Source organism: Sipha flava, unplaced genomic scaffold, assembly GCF_003268045.1.
Source record: "Sipha flava isolate LNK unplaced genomic scaffold, YSA_version1 217_pilon_pilon, whole genome shotgun sequence".
NCBI classification, from domain to species: Eukaryota; Metazoa; Arthropoda; class Insecta; order Hemiptera; family Aphididae; genus Sipha; species Sipha flava.
This window is the reverse complement of record NW_020272843.1, coordinates 976,510-992,915: the sequence shown is the minus strand read 5'-3', so window position 1 is coordinate 992,915 and position 16,406 is coordinate 976,510. Positions and strand designations below refer to the sequence as shown.

The 16,406-nt window shown below is 25.9% G+C and overlaps 1 protein-coding gene across 1 annotated transcript; it reads left to right on the top strand.

Annotated features, from left to right (window-relative positions):
• Positions 1-5,510: 5,510 nt before the first annotated feature.
• On the top strand, positions 5,511-15,636 carry LOC112682998 (probable peroxisomal acyl-coenzyme A oxidase 1). The gene is made up of 13 exons (XM_025553810.1): positions 5,511-5,813; positions 6,390-6,552; positions 7,330-7,498; positions 8,674-8,797; positions 8,867-8,986; positions 9,495-9,619; positions 9,675-9,838; positions 9,921-10,083; positions 14,100-14,290; positions 14,357-14,509; positions 14,582-14,687; positions 15,054-15,203; positions 15,290-15,636. The coding sequence occupies exons 1-13, from the start codon at positions 5,690-5,692 to the stop codon at positions 15,548-15,550; spliced, it is 2,013 nt and encodes a 670-aa protein (XP_025409595.1). The 5' UTR covers positions 5,511-5,689; the 3' UTR covers positions 15,551-15,636.
• Positions 15,637-16,406: the final 770 nt, after the last annotated feature.

Sequence of the window (16,406 nt, the reverse complement as noted above, 5' to 3'; positions counted from 1 at the left end):
GCTATCTATCTTTATATATATTTCGACCATGAATTGTTGACAAAGCTTATGCATCGTAAAATAACTTAGTCCTGATCGCGTCTAATCATCAACCGATATGCATAATAATTTTTTGAACTGACATTCTTATTTGTTTTGGCACCTGTTGCGGGATCTTTTTGTTTAATATTTATGCAATACCCGTCATTTACTACCAAAAATAAAATTAATAGTTTTTAAATAGTTTTTAATAGTTTTTTAATAATTTTTTAATAGTTTTATTTAATATTATCGACCTGGTCAAAAAATATTAAACCGATTTCAACCCTTTAAATTCAAAATTTCGAAAAATCCTTTCTTAGCGCACGTCTAAATCATAATAGCTATCTGTATGCCAAATTTCAGCCAGATCCGTCCAATGGTTTGAGCTGTGCGTTGATAGCAGTCAATCAGCTTACTGTTTTATATATACAGATTATAGTAGGAACTACTATTAGAAGGTATATTAACCTATAATATTTAATAAATAATATAAAATTTAATTCGCATGGTATTTTTTGTTTTCTTGCGAACATGTCTGATCTACGAAATTGCACACGTACTAGGAACATTATGTTATATTACACTATTATAAACCAAAATAGTGCTTCTTCCATATCGTCAAACATCACTAAAATAACTGAACACTATTGAAGAATGAACAGAAATACAGTTGAAACTGGGATGGAAAACTAAGTAAAAGTTGGAACGTGTAGACACTTTATAAAATGTACGTCTTATTGTTCATTTTATATATCCAGCAAAACGTGCAATAAGTCGTTGCATGTAAACCGGGCTTTATAGGTAAAAATACCTTTTCGGCGGAGTCGAAATATGCCCCGGTGAAATACATAAGCGCCAAAATGCGATAAGAAAAAAAAAGTCGTATCGTACAAAAGCGCTAAAATCGTATCGCACGAAAGCGCCAAAATCGTAGGTACCTGTGAGTCTTGGTTAAATAACAGATATTAATTTGAACTGAAATTCCGGATAATGAGTTTATACGAACTACAAATGCAGCTGAATCATATCATTGACATTTAAAAGATCAATTTTATGTGGTTCATTCTTCCGTTCATATAGTAATTGATGTATTATTAAAATTACAAAGCGAAAAATATTTATTTATGAAATCTCCTCGTATCAATAAATTAATGATATCTCACGAAGAAATAATTGTTCAACGGAAGAAATACCAGGATGGTGAAATAAATCGTACAGAATACGTGAAAAGAGTGGGATTAAAAAATTAACCAATTTATACATTATAATATTATATAATTTTTATTAAATTTATTATTGACATTTTTTTTTTTATAAATAGAAACCAATTTATTCATTTATTATATTTATATTGATTTGTATATATATATATTATAATTTATTATCGACATAATAATATTAATATAATATATAATATAATTTTTATTAGATATAGCAATTTTTAAATAACTACCTACTTATATAAAATATTAATTTTGGCACTTATGTCATATTTCGGGTAAAACAGGTACATAATATTATTAGCACTTATGTCCTACAGACTTGGCGCAAATAATAGGTCATTTTTGTACCTTTGGCGCTTATATTAAACAGCCAATATGCCCGTTGTTATACGTCGAATAGGAATTAACAGTTGGTGTTTAAATTTCTAAATTAATTTTCTGAAGTGTTTAAATATATTTTACCATTTCAAAGATGATTGTTATTATAAGTTTATACAATTATAATGATACATAAATTATATGGGATCAGTACATTTTCCCGACATTAAATTGCCCAACACCTTAATTGCCTGACACCATTTGCCTCACACTACACGTGCTCGACAATCTCAAATTCAACATTTATTTTAATTATAAATAAATATGTGTCAAAAATTATTCAAAATTTTAATAAAATATTATATTATATTATGTTATTTACAAATGAATGTTAAATTTAAAATTATACTAATAATAACACACTTGCTCTTATTAAGTATTACTCAATACTTAGTATCTCTTCACAGAAAGATATTATCCATGATAAAATATTCGTTTGATTTAATTTTTTTTTAATTATTGTATATTTATATTGCATATTAATAAATAATAATAATAATAATAATAAAATATCGTATATCAGTATTACGTACAGTAAAAAAATGTAAAATATATTGTCGGGCCTCGGGCAAATGTTGTGTCGGGCAAACATATCAGACCCAAATTATACTATTATAATTAGGGAACGGTTTTTTATGTAATAAAAAAGTCAAAGTATATAAATATATTTATTTATTTATTTATGGAAAATTTAAACGGGTTAGGTCCAATATATATAAGAAAGACAAGACCATGTTGGTTTATAGCGTATAGTTTACATGTGTTTTCTTATGCTAATACAATTTAGTTGGTAGACAGAATAAAGTTACATTATGTACAAATAATAATTAAACAATATTTACATTATTTTTAAGTTATACATTTAAAGTGATAATATTATTACAAATGAACAAATCAACATTAAACATGTTTACATGGCACATTGACCTAGTGATGGGAGCATTTTTAGCATAGTTAATACGATGGTGCATAAAATGTATATGAGTTCCTGGTACAAGAAGCGGGTACTAGAAAATTAGATTTAGCCAGTAGCTCAGAACAATTAATGATACCGTTTAGTAACTTAAAAGTGAAATTAAGGTCTTATTCTCCTTATTCGTAAAGTTAATGGCGAATAAGATGTATGTCGCTGGTGATGGACACCACTTTTAAATTCAACCTTAGGAAGCGACTTTGAACCGCTTCAATATCATCAGTGGGACCAGACATGCAAGGAAACCAAACGACAGAGTATAGAACGTATATATATAGTATATTCGAGTATAGAACGAACAAATTAACAATAAAGAGATTTTAGAGCTATAGGATTGTTAAAATCAGAATAAAGTCTGCTTATAAAATCTAACATTGAAGATGATTTGTTTATGATGTATGCATAATGATCATTGAAGATAAGTAAGGGTCAAAGTTAACACCAAGGTCTTTGATATGAGAAACTTTAGCCAGTTCAGTATCAATTAAGTAATACTTATAAGTTTGAGTTACACGCTTTTTTGTGTATGTCATAATTTTGCATTTATCGATATTGAAATATAGTTTATTAAGAGCACACCAATTATTGAGTAGGTTAAGATCAATCTTGAGCAATTTTTCATCATTAGGAGTCTTAATTATTGGGAATATTTTTAAGTCATCAGTGAAAAGTAGTAAATGGGAATTCATAATATTTATATCATTTATATATATTAAATAAAGATGGAGCTAAGTGACAACCCTGTGAAATTCCAAAATTGTCATCGTAGAGCGGTGATTCAAATTTTTTTTTTTTATATATATACTGTTTTCTATCAGTAATAAAAGAGACTAACTAATAAGGAGAATATATGTTTTCATTTTTGTCAAAATATGTATTAAAATCGTGAAATACTTAACAAAATCGGTATTTTACGTTCATTTTTAATTACTAATTAATAATTATTTATATAATCATCTTCATTGTTCCCTTCTTCGAAACAATTGAATATAACGTACATTTGGAGATTTTCAAATTTGAATGTACGGCGGTTAGATTTTAAAATCGACTTGTAACGACTGAAGGTATATTCAACATCGACCGAAGATAATGGGACATATTTCATACTAAATATGCCGGATGGTGTTACTTCAATATTATTTGATGTAGTTATTTATTCTTTCATTTTTATTCGTAAGAATATCTCTAATAGTTTTAATTTTTTGTAATCCAGCGTTATTACTGAGTACGTAGTTTAATTTATTTCTAATTAAAACTTCGGATCCTACTTGAATTTGATTTAATTTGTTTTCTGCATTTTCCATTATAGCAAGACTTTCAATTGTTTTTAAATGTTTTTAATTTTTTTATTACTTTAACCAAGAAAAAAAATATATGAAAAAATATGCTAAATTATTTTTCAGGTTATTATTTTGTATAATATCAGAAGCTTGTGTAATAATAATTGCAGTATCTGAATCAAGATGTTAAATAATTTCTTTAATTTTTCTTCAATTTAATTCTAATATAATAATTTCAACGCAAATAAAAACTGTATACGTAAGAAAATGTGAAATATTTATAAAACATGTAAATATTGATGAAATATTTAAAAATATATACTTACCTAAATCAAAATATGTGAAAATATGTAAAATAAAAAAGTATTATATTATTCAAATTGTTATGAAACGTCCTTATTTTTAATTGAAATTGAGAAATTTACATTTATTAAAATTATGTATTTACATAAAAATCCGCGTTCTAATTATAATCAAGATAAAATTATAACTAGTGTTATTTTAGTATTTTTATTGCTACGTATAAATTAATGTTATACAAATTAATTTATTAAAAAAATTAAACAATACATTATTATAATTAATATTTACAAGTTACATATTAGGAACCTACATAATATTATACTGTTTGTAGGTTAGGTTAAGTAGGTTAACCTAGCCAATAGCTATGTAGATAAATAGTACACAATGATATGTTATTGTATTGGTTATTAAGCAAGTTATGATTATTTAAAATATTTTAACTTATGTGTATTTTATGAACCGTCTTAAAAAAAAAAAAAGAATGAACTAAAAAAATAAAAACGGGCGAATTTGTTTATCGCCTTCCATCTATAATATAAAAAGAAAAATGCTAGACACCCGCAAATGTAAAACTCTGCGTTCGTCTATGCGTTTTATATACCCATAATCAAGAATAAAACCCGATTAGCTTTTATAAAAGTATACTTTTTTCTTCACTATGCTTTTGTAGTATTGGATCAATTTTCACTTACAATTGACAGTTGTGAACTAAATTACCTACGTAGCTTTACATGCTTAAATTATATTAGTAGAATGAACGAAATACTTATACTTTGCAATATAATACGGTTTATATAATGTCCACCATTTCTGTCTATATGTACCTATAAGCAATACAAGTAAGGTATTGAGATTGGTGTGTCGTATGCATGTTTTTTACCTACACACTATAGATTTGACATTATTTAGTAAAGAAAATAAATTATTTTATATGAATATACATTACTAACCTGTTGGTGATCATACAATTTTTTTTTCAACACTTTGTTATCGGGCGCGAATGAAGTCTTCTATATGGATACATGTGATTTCAAAACATATATCATACTTATGACCATAAAATGTTGCGAATACTTACACTCGAAATATAACTGTTTCTAAAATATGAAAACGGCCAAAAATGTAACAATTATTACCTACTTAATTAAACGTTTGTTTGTTTTAGTTTAGTTTCTTCATAGGTACCTTCTTGAATCGGATGATATTAATTATTTATTCACTAATCAAATTCATTATTGCGATTGACCCTCTGTCAAAATGTACACCTCATTTCCTTTCGACTGTATATGCCGCAATTGTCTCAGTCTTGAGTCTGTTATTATAATAATGTGTCGTAACCCACAAATAGAATAATTATATCGAATCCTAAAGCTTGCCTTCATTATTTAACATTCAATTGCTAAATGTGTTCAAAAACATCAGTTGCATCTAACGATTATTGTTTTATATTTACATTCTAATTTTACAATTATTCAAAATACAACTGAAGTATAATCTTTATAAACTATAATATGGTCAAAGTAACAATCAACGAAGATTTGCGGAAAGAACGGACGACGTGTACATTCAATTTAGAGGAATTAACTAATTTCTTGGACGATGGTGTGGAAAATACCAAAAAAAGACGAAAACTCGGTATACTGAATTGAATAAATCGGGGGTTGGATATTTTTTTATTTTAGGGGATCATATTATTTTTTCTTAACTCTTTATTGAACGATACATTTAATTAGTATCAAATTTAATATTTTAATTGCACATAAATATGATTTCAAGTGCTCAGTAGTATTTACAGACATAGCAAAAAATATATTTTTAGAAAAAATTCAAAATCAAATGATTTTTATTACATTTTACTTGCTATTTTAATTGTATCAGCTTTTAAGTTTGTGTTTTTCAAGTTTCTTATGCAGCTGTAGAAAATATTACAACTTAAATGAACTAACACTTATTAAAAGTATAAATTATTATTTGTTTTCCAAAATATAAATAATGAATAAAATTTCGACTTTATTAATACATAATGAAAAAAAACATACTTTTATCCTAAACATTAAAAAAAAAAAAAAAAATAGATGTAAAAAATAGATACCTGTAACGAAGTTTTTACGAGCCAAAGTATAAATCATTGTAACCAATAACTTTTTGGTTCTTGTTATATTACAATATGTGACATTTGTGCTTAAATATTTATACAATTATAATTTTTAGAGGATTTTTTCCTAAACGATCCACGTTTTAAAGATGAAGTACCTTTGGAATACTTAAGCCATCAAGAACATTACGAACAAGCTATTAAGAAATCATGCATATTTTTGACAAAAATTAAAGAATGGGAAGAAATATCGAATAGTCATACCTTACAGATTTATACGTAAGTTCAAATTTGATTTCGTTTTATTATTGAAATATATTTAATTTAAGTATTCTAAAATTCTGAGTTATCCATTTCTTATTTTTAAATATTGTCTATATGAATTATAAGATAAAATATTCTATTCTAAATTCGAAAAAAAAAATAATTCTCAATTTTACCTCATTATTAAACTATTTTACGATTTTTATATCTTGTACATTTTAATATAAAGAGTTTATGATTTAAAATTCTTTTTCTCCCAATACGTAATCTTAATCAAACTATAAACTTAATATAAATCGATTTCTTGTATGAATAATTATCATTATTTTTATAGAATTCCAAACTTAAACATAAATTACTTATTTTAATATATTTTTCTTTCTTATTCACTATTTATAATATTTTAGTAGCTTATTATTTTTTTTACTACGTTTTTAATATTAATAATCTTTTATTTGAACTATAAATAGCTTCTAGTGTTTATTATATTCATAATTTTACAACGTTTTTTTCATACAAGATCAATAATTTTTACAAGCTTTTTAATTTTGATTATTCTATCTCTAAGTCATGTTATAAATCGAGTTTTGTGACTCATCTGTAAATAAGTATAAGAAATACAAACAAATTAAATGACCATGTTATGGTTTTATACGCAGTCAAAAATATTTATTTTAAATTTACTGCAATAGTTAAATAATCAATAATAATCATTATAAAGAAAACAAATGTAGAATTTTTTTAGGAACGTCTAACAATTTAATTAGTAAACACCTTTTTTTATACGTTCAGAGACATTTGGAGTAGTGGAATAGATACAGCAATTATTAAACAAAGTTTACCTTTTGCCGTTCATGTAGTTATGTTTCTACCAGCTTTAATAGGGAATGGTACTCCAGAACAAATAGAAAAATGGGTTGAACGTGCTTTTAAAAGTGCAATTTTGGGTACTTATGCTCAGGTAATATTATAAATTTAACAACAAATTACTAAAAAATTAAGGATTATTTGTTTTTATTTTTGTTTTAACTTCTTGCCAATAGTATTATTGGTTAGGTAATTTCGTTTGTGGTATTATGGATTTTCACCCGATTTATGAATTTTTCTGGTTGGAATTTATAGCTTATTATTATAATAAGTGGGACCTGGATTTATATGCTCTAAAAACCTCAGAAATATGCACAATAAAATATATACGTATTATCTTATTTTGTAGGAATATACCTAATTATAAATACAAAAAATTAAAAAAAAATTGATTAAAAAAAAGTCTTATTCAGTGTATTAAAAATTATATCTTTGAAACCATTGAATTGCATATGTCTTGAAAAAAACATGATTTAGAAGTTGCATTTAAAATTAATGTTTATTTGTTTCTAGTAAACTCGAACGTTCAATTGTACTTTTGTGTTTTTCAGTTAATTTTGGATGACTGTAAAACGTTTTTCGCCATTCTGTTGACGTTATATTTTAAACAGAACAAAATCAAGTTATCTATAGAAAATATACCTTTATATTCGGCAACAAATTTATTAAGCCTACTAGACATAGTTGCACTGATTTTTGGAATTTTAAATATAAATAAATTAAATCTAATGAAAATTACTCGCACTCAGATCAAGACAAACACGAAGAAACAAACGCGACTAATGTATGATTCGCGAAAACCTACTCAATAACAGATTACTATTCATCCCGTTCAGTATCAGATAAGATAAGAAAACGATTTCGTCAAATTACAGTGACTATAAATACGTTTTTTTAATTTATATAAGCAAAATATTGCATTTAAAAACCTTATACATACACATAACTTGTATATACAATAAAAATTCATAAAATAGAGAATTATGCAGTACATATCAAAAAATGGCAAAATATGTAAAATAAAACTTTGGATCTATTGAATATAATTCAAACCTTGCCTATTTATAAGTAGGTATACCTAGTAATTTTTCGCACCGTTTAAAAAAAACATGTAAATGCATATAAAACCGGGCCCTAATTATAAGTGATAACCAAAAACAGATGATCTGTATTAATTATTGAATATATATATATATATATATATTTTTTTTTTAAATAGTTTTCAACTTAAATTTAATATTAAAATGTAAATAAATGTTTTTAAACTAGACTGAACTTGGTCATGGGACATTTATTCGAGGCTTAGAAACAACTTGTACTTACGATCCAGCTACAGAACACTTCATTTTAAATAGTCCGACATTAACGTCGTACAAATGGTGGCCTGGTGGACGTATGTTTTAACAAAAATTGTCATCTGTATGTTATTATATTTTAATATACTTTTTAAAATTAATTTAAGTTGGACATTCTTGTAACTACGCAATCGTTCTCGCTCAACTTTATACTCAAGGGATTAATCAAGGGATACATCCATTTATTGTTCAATTAAGAGACTCAGAAACATGGATGCCTATGCCTGGTATTATTGTTATATTATCTCAACTTATTGTTATTTGAGTGATTTTACTTCAATCATAAGGCAGGAAATTTATTTTTATAATTTAATTTTTCTGTATATTTAGTATAATATTCAAAAAACAACATTGTTTTTTTTTTTAGAATTACTGTATAATTTACATCAAAAATAATATTGTTAATACCTAATACTAAAATAAAAAAACATTGTAAATTGGTTTTATAATTAAAGGTTACGTGTATTAGTTTAATATAATTGAAATTTAAAAAATATTTAAGTAGGCGCTATGAGTTTCTATTTAAATACAAATAATAAAACTTCTTATCCATATAATTTAAATGGATTTCTTTTAATTTGCTCATTTATAATTTTTGGAGTAGATTTATGAAAAGTGAATAAAGAATAAAAATTAAATATGCGGATTTTATATGAATGTATATAATGTAAAAGTTTAAAAAAAAAAATTATTTATTTTAAAAATATTAAAAATACGTGAAATTGTTATGATCAGGTATCAAAATTGGAGAAATCGGTAGTAAAATGGGTATGAACTCAGCAAATAATGGATATTTAGCATTTGATAACGTTCGACTGCCTCGAATGCATATGTTGATGAAAAATTCGAAAGTCCACAAGGTATAACACTTAAAATATTTTTATCATATGAAAACTATAATGTTTGTAAATCTAGGATGGTACTTATGAAAAGTCACCTCATGAAAAATTAACATACGGCACAATGATACTAGTTAGAGTATTAATTGTTAGAACTTTGGTTACCACTAATTTAATGAAATCAGCTACTATCGCAGTAAGATATAGTGCAGTACGACGGCAATCAGAACTTAAATTAGGGTAATTTATACATATAATACTATTTTTTTAAAGTTAAATTTTACGATATTGTTTTAATGCAATTAAATTACATGGTTTTTAGAGAGCGAGAACCTCAAATTTTAGATTATCAAACACAACAGTATAAATTATTTCCAGTTATTGCTATATGTTTAGCATATAAGTTCGCAGCAAAATGGTTATGGGATAAATATTTATTAGTAAAGACACAACTAGAACAAGGTGATTTGAATCAATTACCGGAGGTAAACAAAATACAGTTAATTGTAAATTAAAAAATGAGATATTCTTCAATATTTGTATGACAAATAAGTATCTTTCATTAGCTAATAATACAAAACTACATAATGTTAAACAATGCGATATAATTGTTGAGTGGACCCTAAAAGAGGCGCTTTTAAATTTTAATATAAGATATAATTTTAACATACATGAATTTTTTTTAATTCAGTTTATTATAATATAATATAATTACTTACAGAAATAGTATCCGTCAAAAAATTTGAAATATTTGCAGTTTCCTTGTAATATTTTAAATATATTACTGTACACTTACTTTCATAAATGTCAAGTCGTTTAAGTTAAAAAGATAACAAATTTTTATTTTAACAAAAAATGAACAATCAATTAAAAAATGTTCACAGGTTTTTTTATGAATGTATAAACCATTTAACTAATTAACGAATCATAGTATTGTCAAATGTTTGATCCCATTAGATATAGCGTTAGACTTTTGATGCAATTTTACTTGTCAAAATAATAACCACAAAAAAAAATATCGTAACGTTAAAATAAATTGTTCCTGGAACAGGAGTACATTAAAAATATTCGGATGAGAGATGCAGGGTCCTATTATTTTATTCCTATTGAACAAGTATTCTCTATCAGAAATATGATACGAAGATTTTGCGTTACAAAATTAAAATCTAATGATAAAGATTTTCTTATATTTTGAACATCCATAACATAGTATATAATAAAATTAATTATTCATATTTTTTATTCTGGCTTTTATAAATCTCCAAGAGTTTTCGTCGTCATCACCAAACCCCTCTACTTATCTCGATCTTGTACTATCTCCCTCCAGTTCTGTGCTCAAAGGTCTTCTAAATCTTTTTTTACAACATCCATTCATCTCTTTCAAGGACGGTCCCGCGGCATTTTTCCATCCGGTTTCCTATTAAGTATTATTTTGTTACTGCTAGAGATGGGAAAAAAGTTTGAGACATCGATGTTCCGATATATCGATGTACCTATATTTGAAACATCGATGTGGGTGATCGATATTTTCGACAAAAACATCGATGTTTACCTTAATAATTTTTAAGAAAAATTGTATTATGTTATATGTATTTATGTTATATATAAATTGTAAAATGTTTAAATAAATACGTTATTTAAATATCAGACTTCGGATTCGAAAAAAAAACCAATTTTTTTTCAATACGTCGCAATAAAAACATAGATGCAGGGTTTCGATATATAGAACGAAAACATCGATGTTTTTAAAAAATCAATGTATTTTGCCAATCTCTAGTTACTGCATTAGTATTACGCTTCATCATATGTCCTAGCCACTGTATATTTTAACTCCTTATGAACTCATTAATTATTACTACTTTTAATTCTTTCTTCAATTCTTGGTAGAACTTCCTACGCTACTGACCGGCCCTCGTAACTCTGACTGGGACATATATCTTTCTCCATATTTTGTTTACAAACGTCTTCAATCTTCGTTGTATTATATTTGTAGTAGTCCATACTTCAAAACCATATGTTAGTATCAGCCTTATTATTGATGTATATAGTCTTATTTTTGTTAATTTTGAAAAGAATTTAGGTTTAAAAAACTTTAATTAGGCAAAACTCTCTCTGTTTTTGCTATTCCGTCTGGATCTCAGGCGAAAAATCATTTTTTTTGTACCTAGTAGTGTACTTAGATACTGAAACTATTTGCCTTTCTCATATGGTAGCGTTTCCAATACATCTAGCGATGTTTCAATTGGATATGGGCAAAAAACATCGATGTTTCGGGTCAATATATTGATGTTTCAACATTGATGATTTTTTTTCAATTAATCGATTAAACATCGATGTTTATATTCGAAATGTTAGAACTTAAATATCGATGTTTTGATCGAAAAGTTCGAATTTTATTTTGTTCGTATTATTTTAGTATGCAGTAAACAAACATTTTTATTTAGTATACACTATATAGTTATAATCAGGTTTCGTAAGTTCATGCACTAAAAAACGCATAAATATGCATGCAATAATGCACTAACATTTGATCAAATATGCATTAAAAATTCTTAACTATGCACGAAAAAAAAACATTTAAGGATTTTTTCAAATAATAAGAATTATCTATTTATATTTTTTCTTCGATAACATTTTATTAAAATTATAATTAATGAACATACGATGCAACGAAAATAAATAGATTACAATGGACACGTTAATAAGAGGAGAGTGGTAGTGGTGCGCAATAACATTGTTTTCGTGGTACTGCTTTTAACTTATAAAATTTAATGTTATTAAAAATTAAAAATATTGATAAAATACTAAAATTTTATAAACAAGTTTGGAAAAGTGAATAAAAATGAATTCAAACATTTATTAATTTATTTTTTTTTTGACTTCCACAAAAAACGATTTCGCTGAATTTACATAAAATAATATTCGCTCGTACATGCATATGCATGAACTTACGAGAACTGATTATAAGTATTTAATATGTTTTTAAAAAATATAAGTTAAACAATAGTATTTTAGCTCTTAAATTTATTATTTAATCAAAAAAATAGTATACTGTACAAATAATAAGGTGTGCAACAGATGGCAGCTCTAGAGGGAAAAAAATTATTTTCGATATTTTTAAACTTCGATGTTCTTAAAAATCAATGTATCGATACATTGAATACCGATGTTCAAAAAATTTTACCCATCTCTAGTTTCAATGTTTATGAAGTTCCATTAATTTAGTTTTGTCTGCGTTAATGTATAACCCTATTCGTTTTGCTACATATTCTAATACTTCAGTAGCTCTCACTGTATCATCCAAGGATTCTCTGAGGATGTTGAGATCGTCTGCATAACCTATTACTTTTATAATACTACTTAAATAGCACTTCATGAAATCAGCCTTAACCGAAATAAACAGTTCAGATTCAAATTTTTGATAAATTATATAAATAAATAAATAAAAATACCTTTATTAAATAAACATAGATAATTTAAAAATAAAAATTTTGTATTTTTGCATAAATTTATATTATATAAAAGCTTTATAAAAATGGAAAGGTAATTAAACGAATAAATAATATTTTGAGGAGAACTAATAAAAATTTACGAAAATTTACGTATTTTCGTTGTCATCTATGTACAATCGATATTCGATAATTGACTTGGGTTAAATATACTATAGTATTAAATTTAAAAATTTGAAGATTCATATGCATATCTATTGTTTTCGTTTGTTATAATTAGAACGCTGTTTTATATTCTCTTATAAGTCAAAATATGGTGCATATATTTTCTTAAAATTTTGAATAAATGCCTGTAATATTGAAAAATATATAAAAATATATTTTCTTAACATTAAAGTATGTACTGACTGACATACAAAACAAAATTAATAAACATAATTTTTTTGTTTAAACTTAATTTTTAATATTAATTTTCTAAATGAAAAAACACAAATAAAAATAATAAATCAAATAACAATCTTTTGTTTAAATAAGTTAGTATTCATCCTTTCAAATGATTTCTTAATGATTGTATAATAGTTTTTTGTACAGAAGGTACAAAAGTATTACAGAAGTAATAAGTAATTGGTTGATACTAATATAACTTTAGTCGTTTTTTATGCAATTCACTGTGCATACTTAACTGGGTAGTTGCCACCTGACTTGAGACAGCATCAATCTAGTTTTGCTGTCTGTGTTTTAAATCCGTGGTGGTAACAAAATATTATAGTTTATTCGGGATGTGTCTTATCACAGCAATTTAAATGTACCTATATTTTAATTTGTGGAAATATTTAAATATATATATTTATTTAGTAAACATCCTAAAATATGATTTTATATGAATATATTCTCCCAACACCAAAATATATACCTATATGCAAAATAAAATCTCGTATTCAGATTCTTTGTACTATGATTTGTTGACATATTTTACTCCCATGGTTATGTATAGATCCATTAAAAAAATATTTTTAGATGAAAATCCGCGCTCTAGTTATAATATATTTTAGTTACATGCTATGGCTTGTTGTTTGAAAGCTGTTGGTTCGACTGACGCAGCTATTGGAGTGACTACTTGTCGTTTAGCATGCGGTGGTCATGGTTATATGAATTGCAGTAATCTACCGAATATTTATGCACTTATAACTGCAACAGAAACTTACGAAGGGGAAAACACGGTATTACTTTTACAAACGGCTAGGTACAACATGTTTTTAATAATTTAATAAATGTTTTACTGAAATACGAGTATTTTAAAAAATTAAAGACTTTTGATGAAATCGTATCAAGTTGTGCTGTCAGGAAATGGATCAGTTTCGACAACTTTATCGTATTTGAAAAATTACAATAACTTAAAGCGATTAAATTGGATAACAACACTAGAGTGTATGTCCGATGCATTTTTTCAAGTCGCCGGGAGGTAAAATGCTCGACATCGGTTCAAAAATATATAATATTTTATTAATTTTAATATTTTTCGAAATGTTTCTAGTAAAATTGAAGACTGTTATTTCACTATAAAAAGACTAGTAGATTCTGGATTTAGCCAAGAAGATGCTTGGAATCAAACTTCCATAAAGCTGACTCAAGCATCCGAAGTATTTAATCTGTCAAAATAAATATTATTTCCACGCCAATTCTAATTCATTATTCGATATTTCTCCAAACTCATTTTATAACCGTATAAGTTTTAACATAAACTTAATGGTTTTCATTCCTAATTTTAACTGATTAGGTACACCATAATACACAGTTTGGCTGTTTAAATGACCATATTCATTTAAGTCGTGTTTAATATTAGTATATTACCAATGAACATGTCTTTTTTTCTATTTCATTCATATAATATTATGAATCTTATTCTGTATCTATTATTCCGAATCATTTAATATAATTTAAATTTGACATAGAGATACAAATTATAAATTTAAATATATTCTATTGTTATTATTTTTCTCTTATAGGCACACTGTAGAGCATTTGTAATTAGCGCTTACATTAAAACAGTTATTGAAAACACCACATTATCAGCAGAGTTAAAATTTGTTCTAACTCAACTTGGCCAGTTAATTTGTGCACATTGGATATTAAATCGACTTGGTGATTTTCTTCAGGTGCATGAGCTATTCATATAAGTCTTTATATGTGTATAAGATATATATATTATCTTAAACGTTAATTAAATTATTTATTTTTTCAGTACTCTAATCTCAAACCAAATAATGTATATTCAGTACAAACTCTATTAGAAGATTGCTTAAAACATATTAGACCAAATGCTGTTGGTTTAGTAGATAGCTTTGATATTCGAGATGAAATATTAGACTCTACATTGGGTTCTTATGATGGAAACGTCTACGAACGACTTATAGAAGGAGCTAATAAAAGTCCGCTGAACAAAGAACCTGTAAATCGTTCATTTGAGTTGTATTTAAAGCCATTTTTAAAATCGAATATGTAAATCACTTCCATACCCTTATAATAATATACATGTACCTTAAAAAACAAAAAATGTAACTTTTGTGTAATACAGAGATGGTAAACCTATGACACGCGAACATCCTTTTAAATGGCACACGCAACTATTTAAAAAATATTATTTTTCATAAAAGTATATAGATTATAAAAATAAAATACTGAATCGAATATTTACAGTGTAGATTCTTCGCTACTGAACGACTATTACTTTTAATGTTTTCGATTAGAAAATTGTATTCGATAAGGTATATGTGTAATACTGGCTCACGGCTAATATTACGGTTAGTAGTTATGTAAAAGCGATTTTGCATCATTGCGGTCATTCGTATTCGTGTGTTAGGACCAAGCCCGTTACACACGAGCGATATTTCATCGTACGATACTACGTAATTTAGAAATTTGTAATTTTACATTTACACAAAACACACGTCTGCAAATACAGTGATTGTGATACATTCTTTTTTATTTTTTAATAAAAAATAATGGATAAAATAATACACATACTTCTTCAAAGGCCACTCTTTTTAAATTTACATTGTACTTCACTTATAAATACATTTATATCTATATTCAAATAATCCTCACAAAATTTCAGTGATGGTGAATTCGAAGTAGTTACATTAATTCGGAGGATGATATGATACTGAATTTGCTAAATTATCGTCCGTGTCTTCAAATTAGTTTATTTTTGTACATTTTGATTGCAATATTTTAGTCGTACAATATTCTTATCGCCTGAAATATTAAAGTGTATTCAAAAGTGTCGATAAATAAATTGTACGATAAAATATAGCTCATGTGTATCAGCTCTTACACTTTATCTTTGCCTTTAATATTGA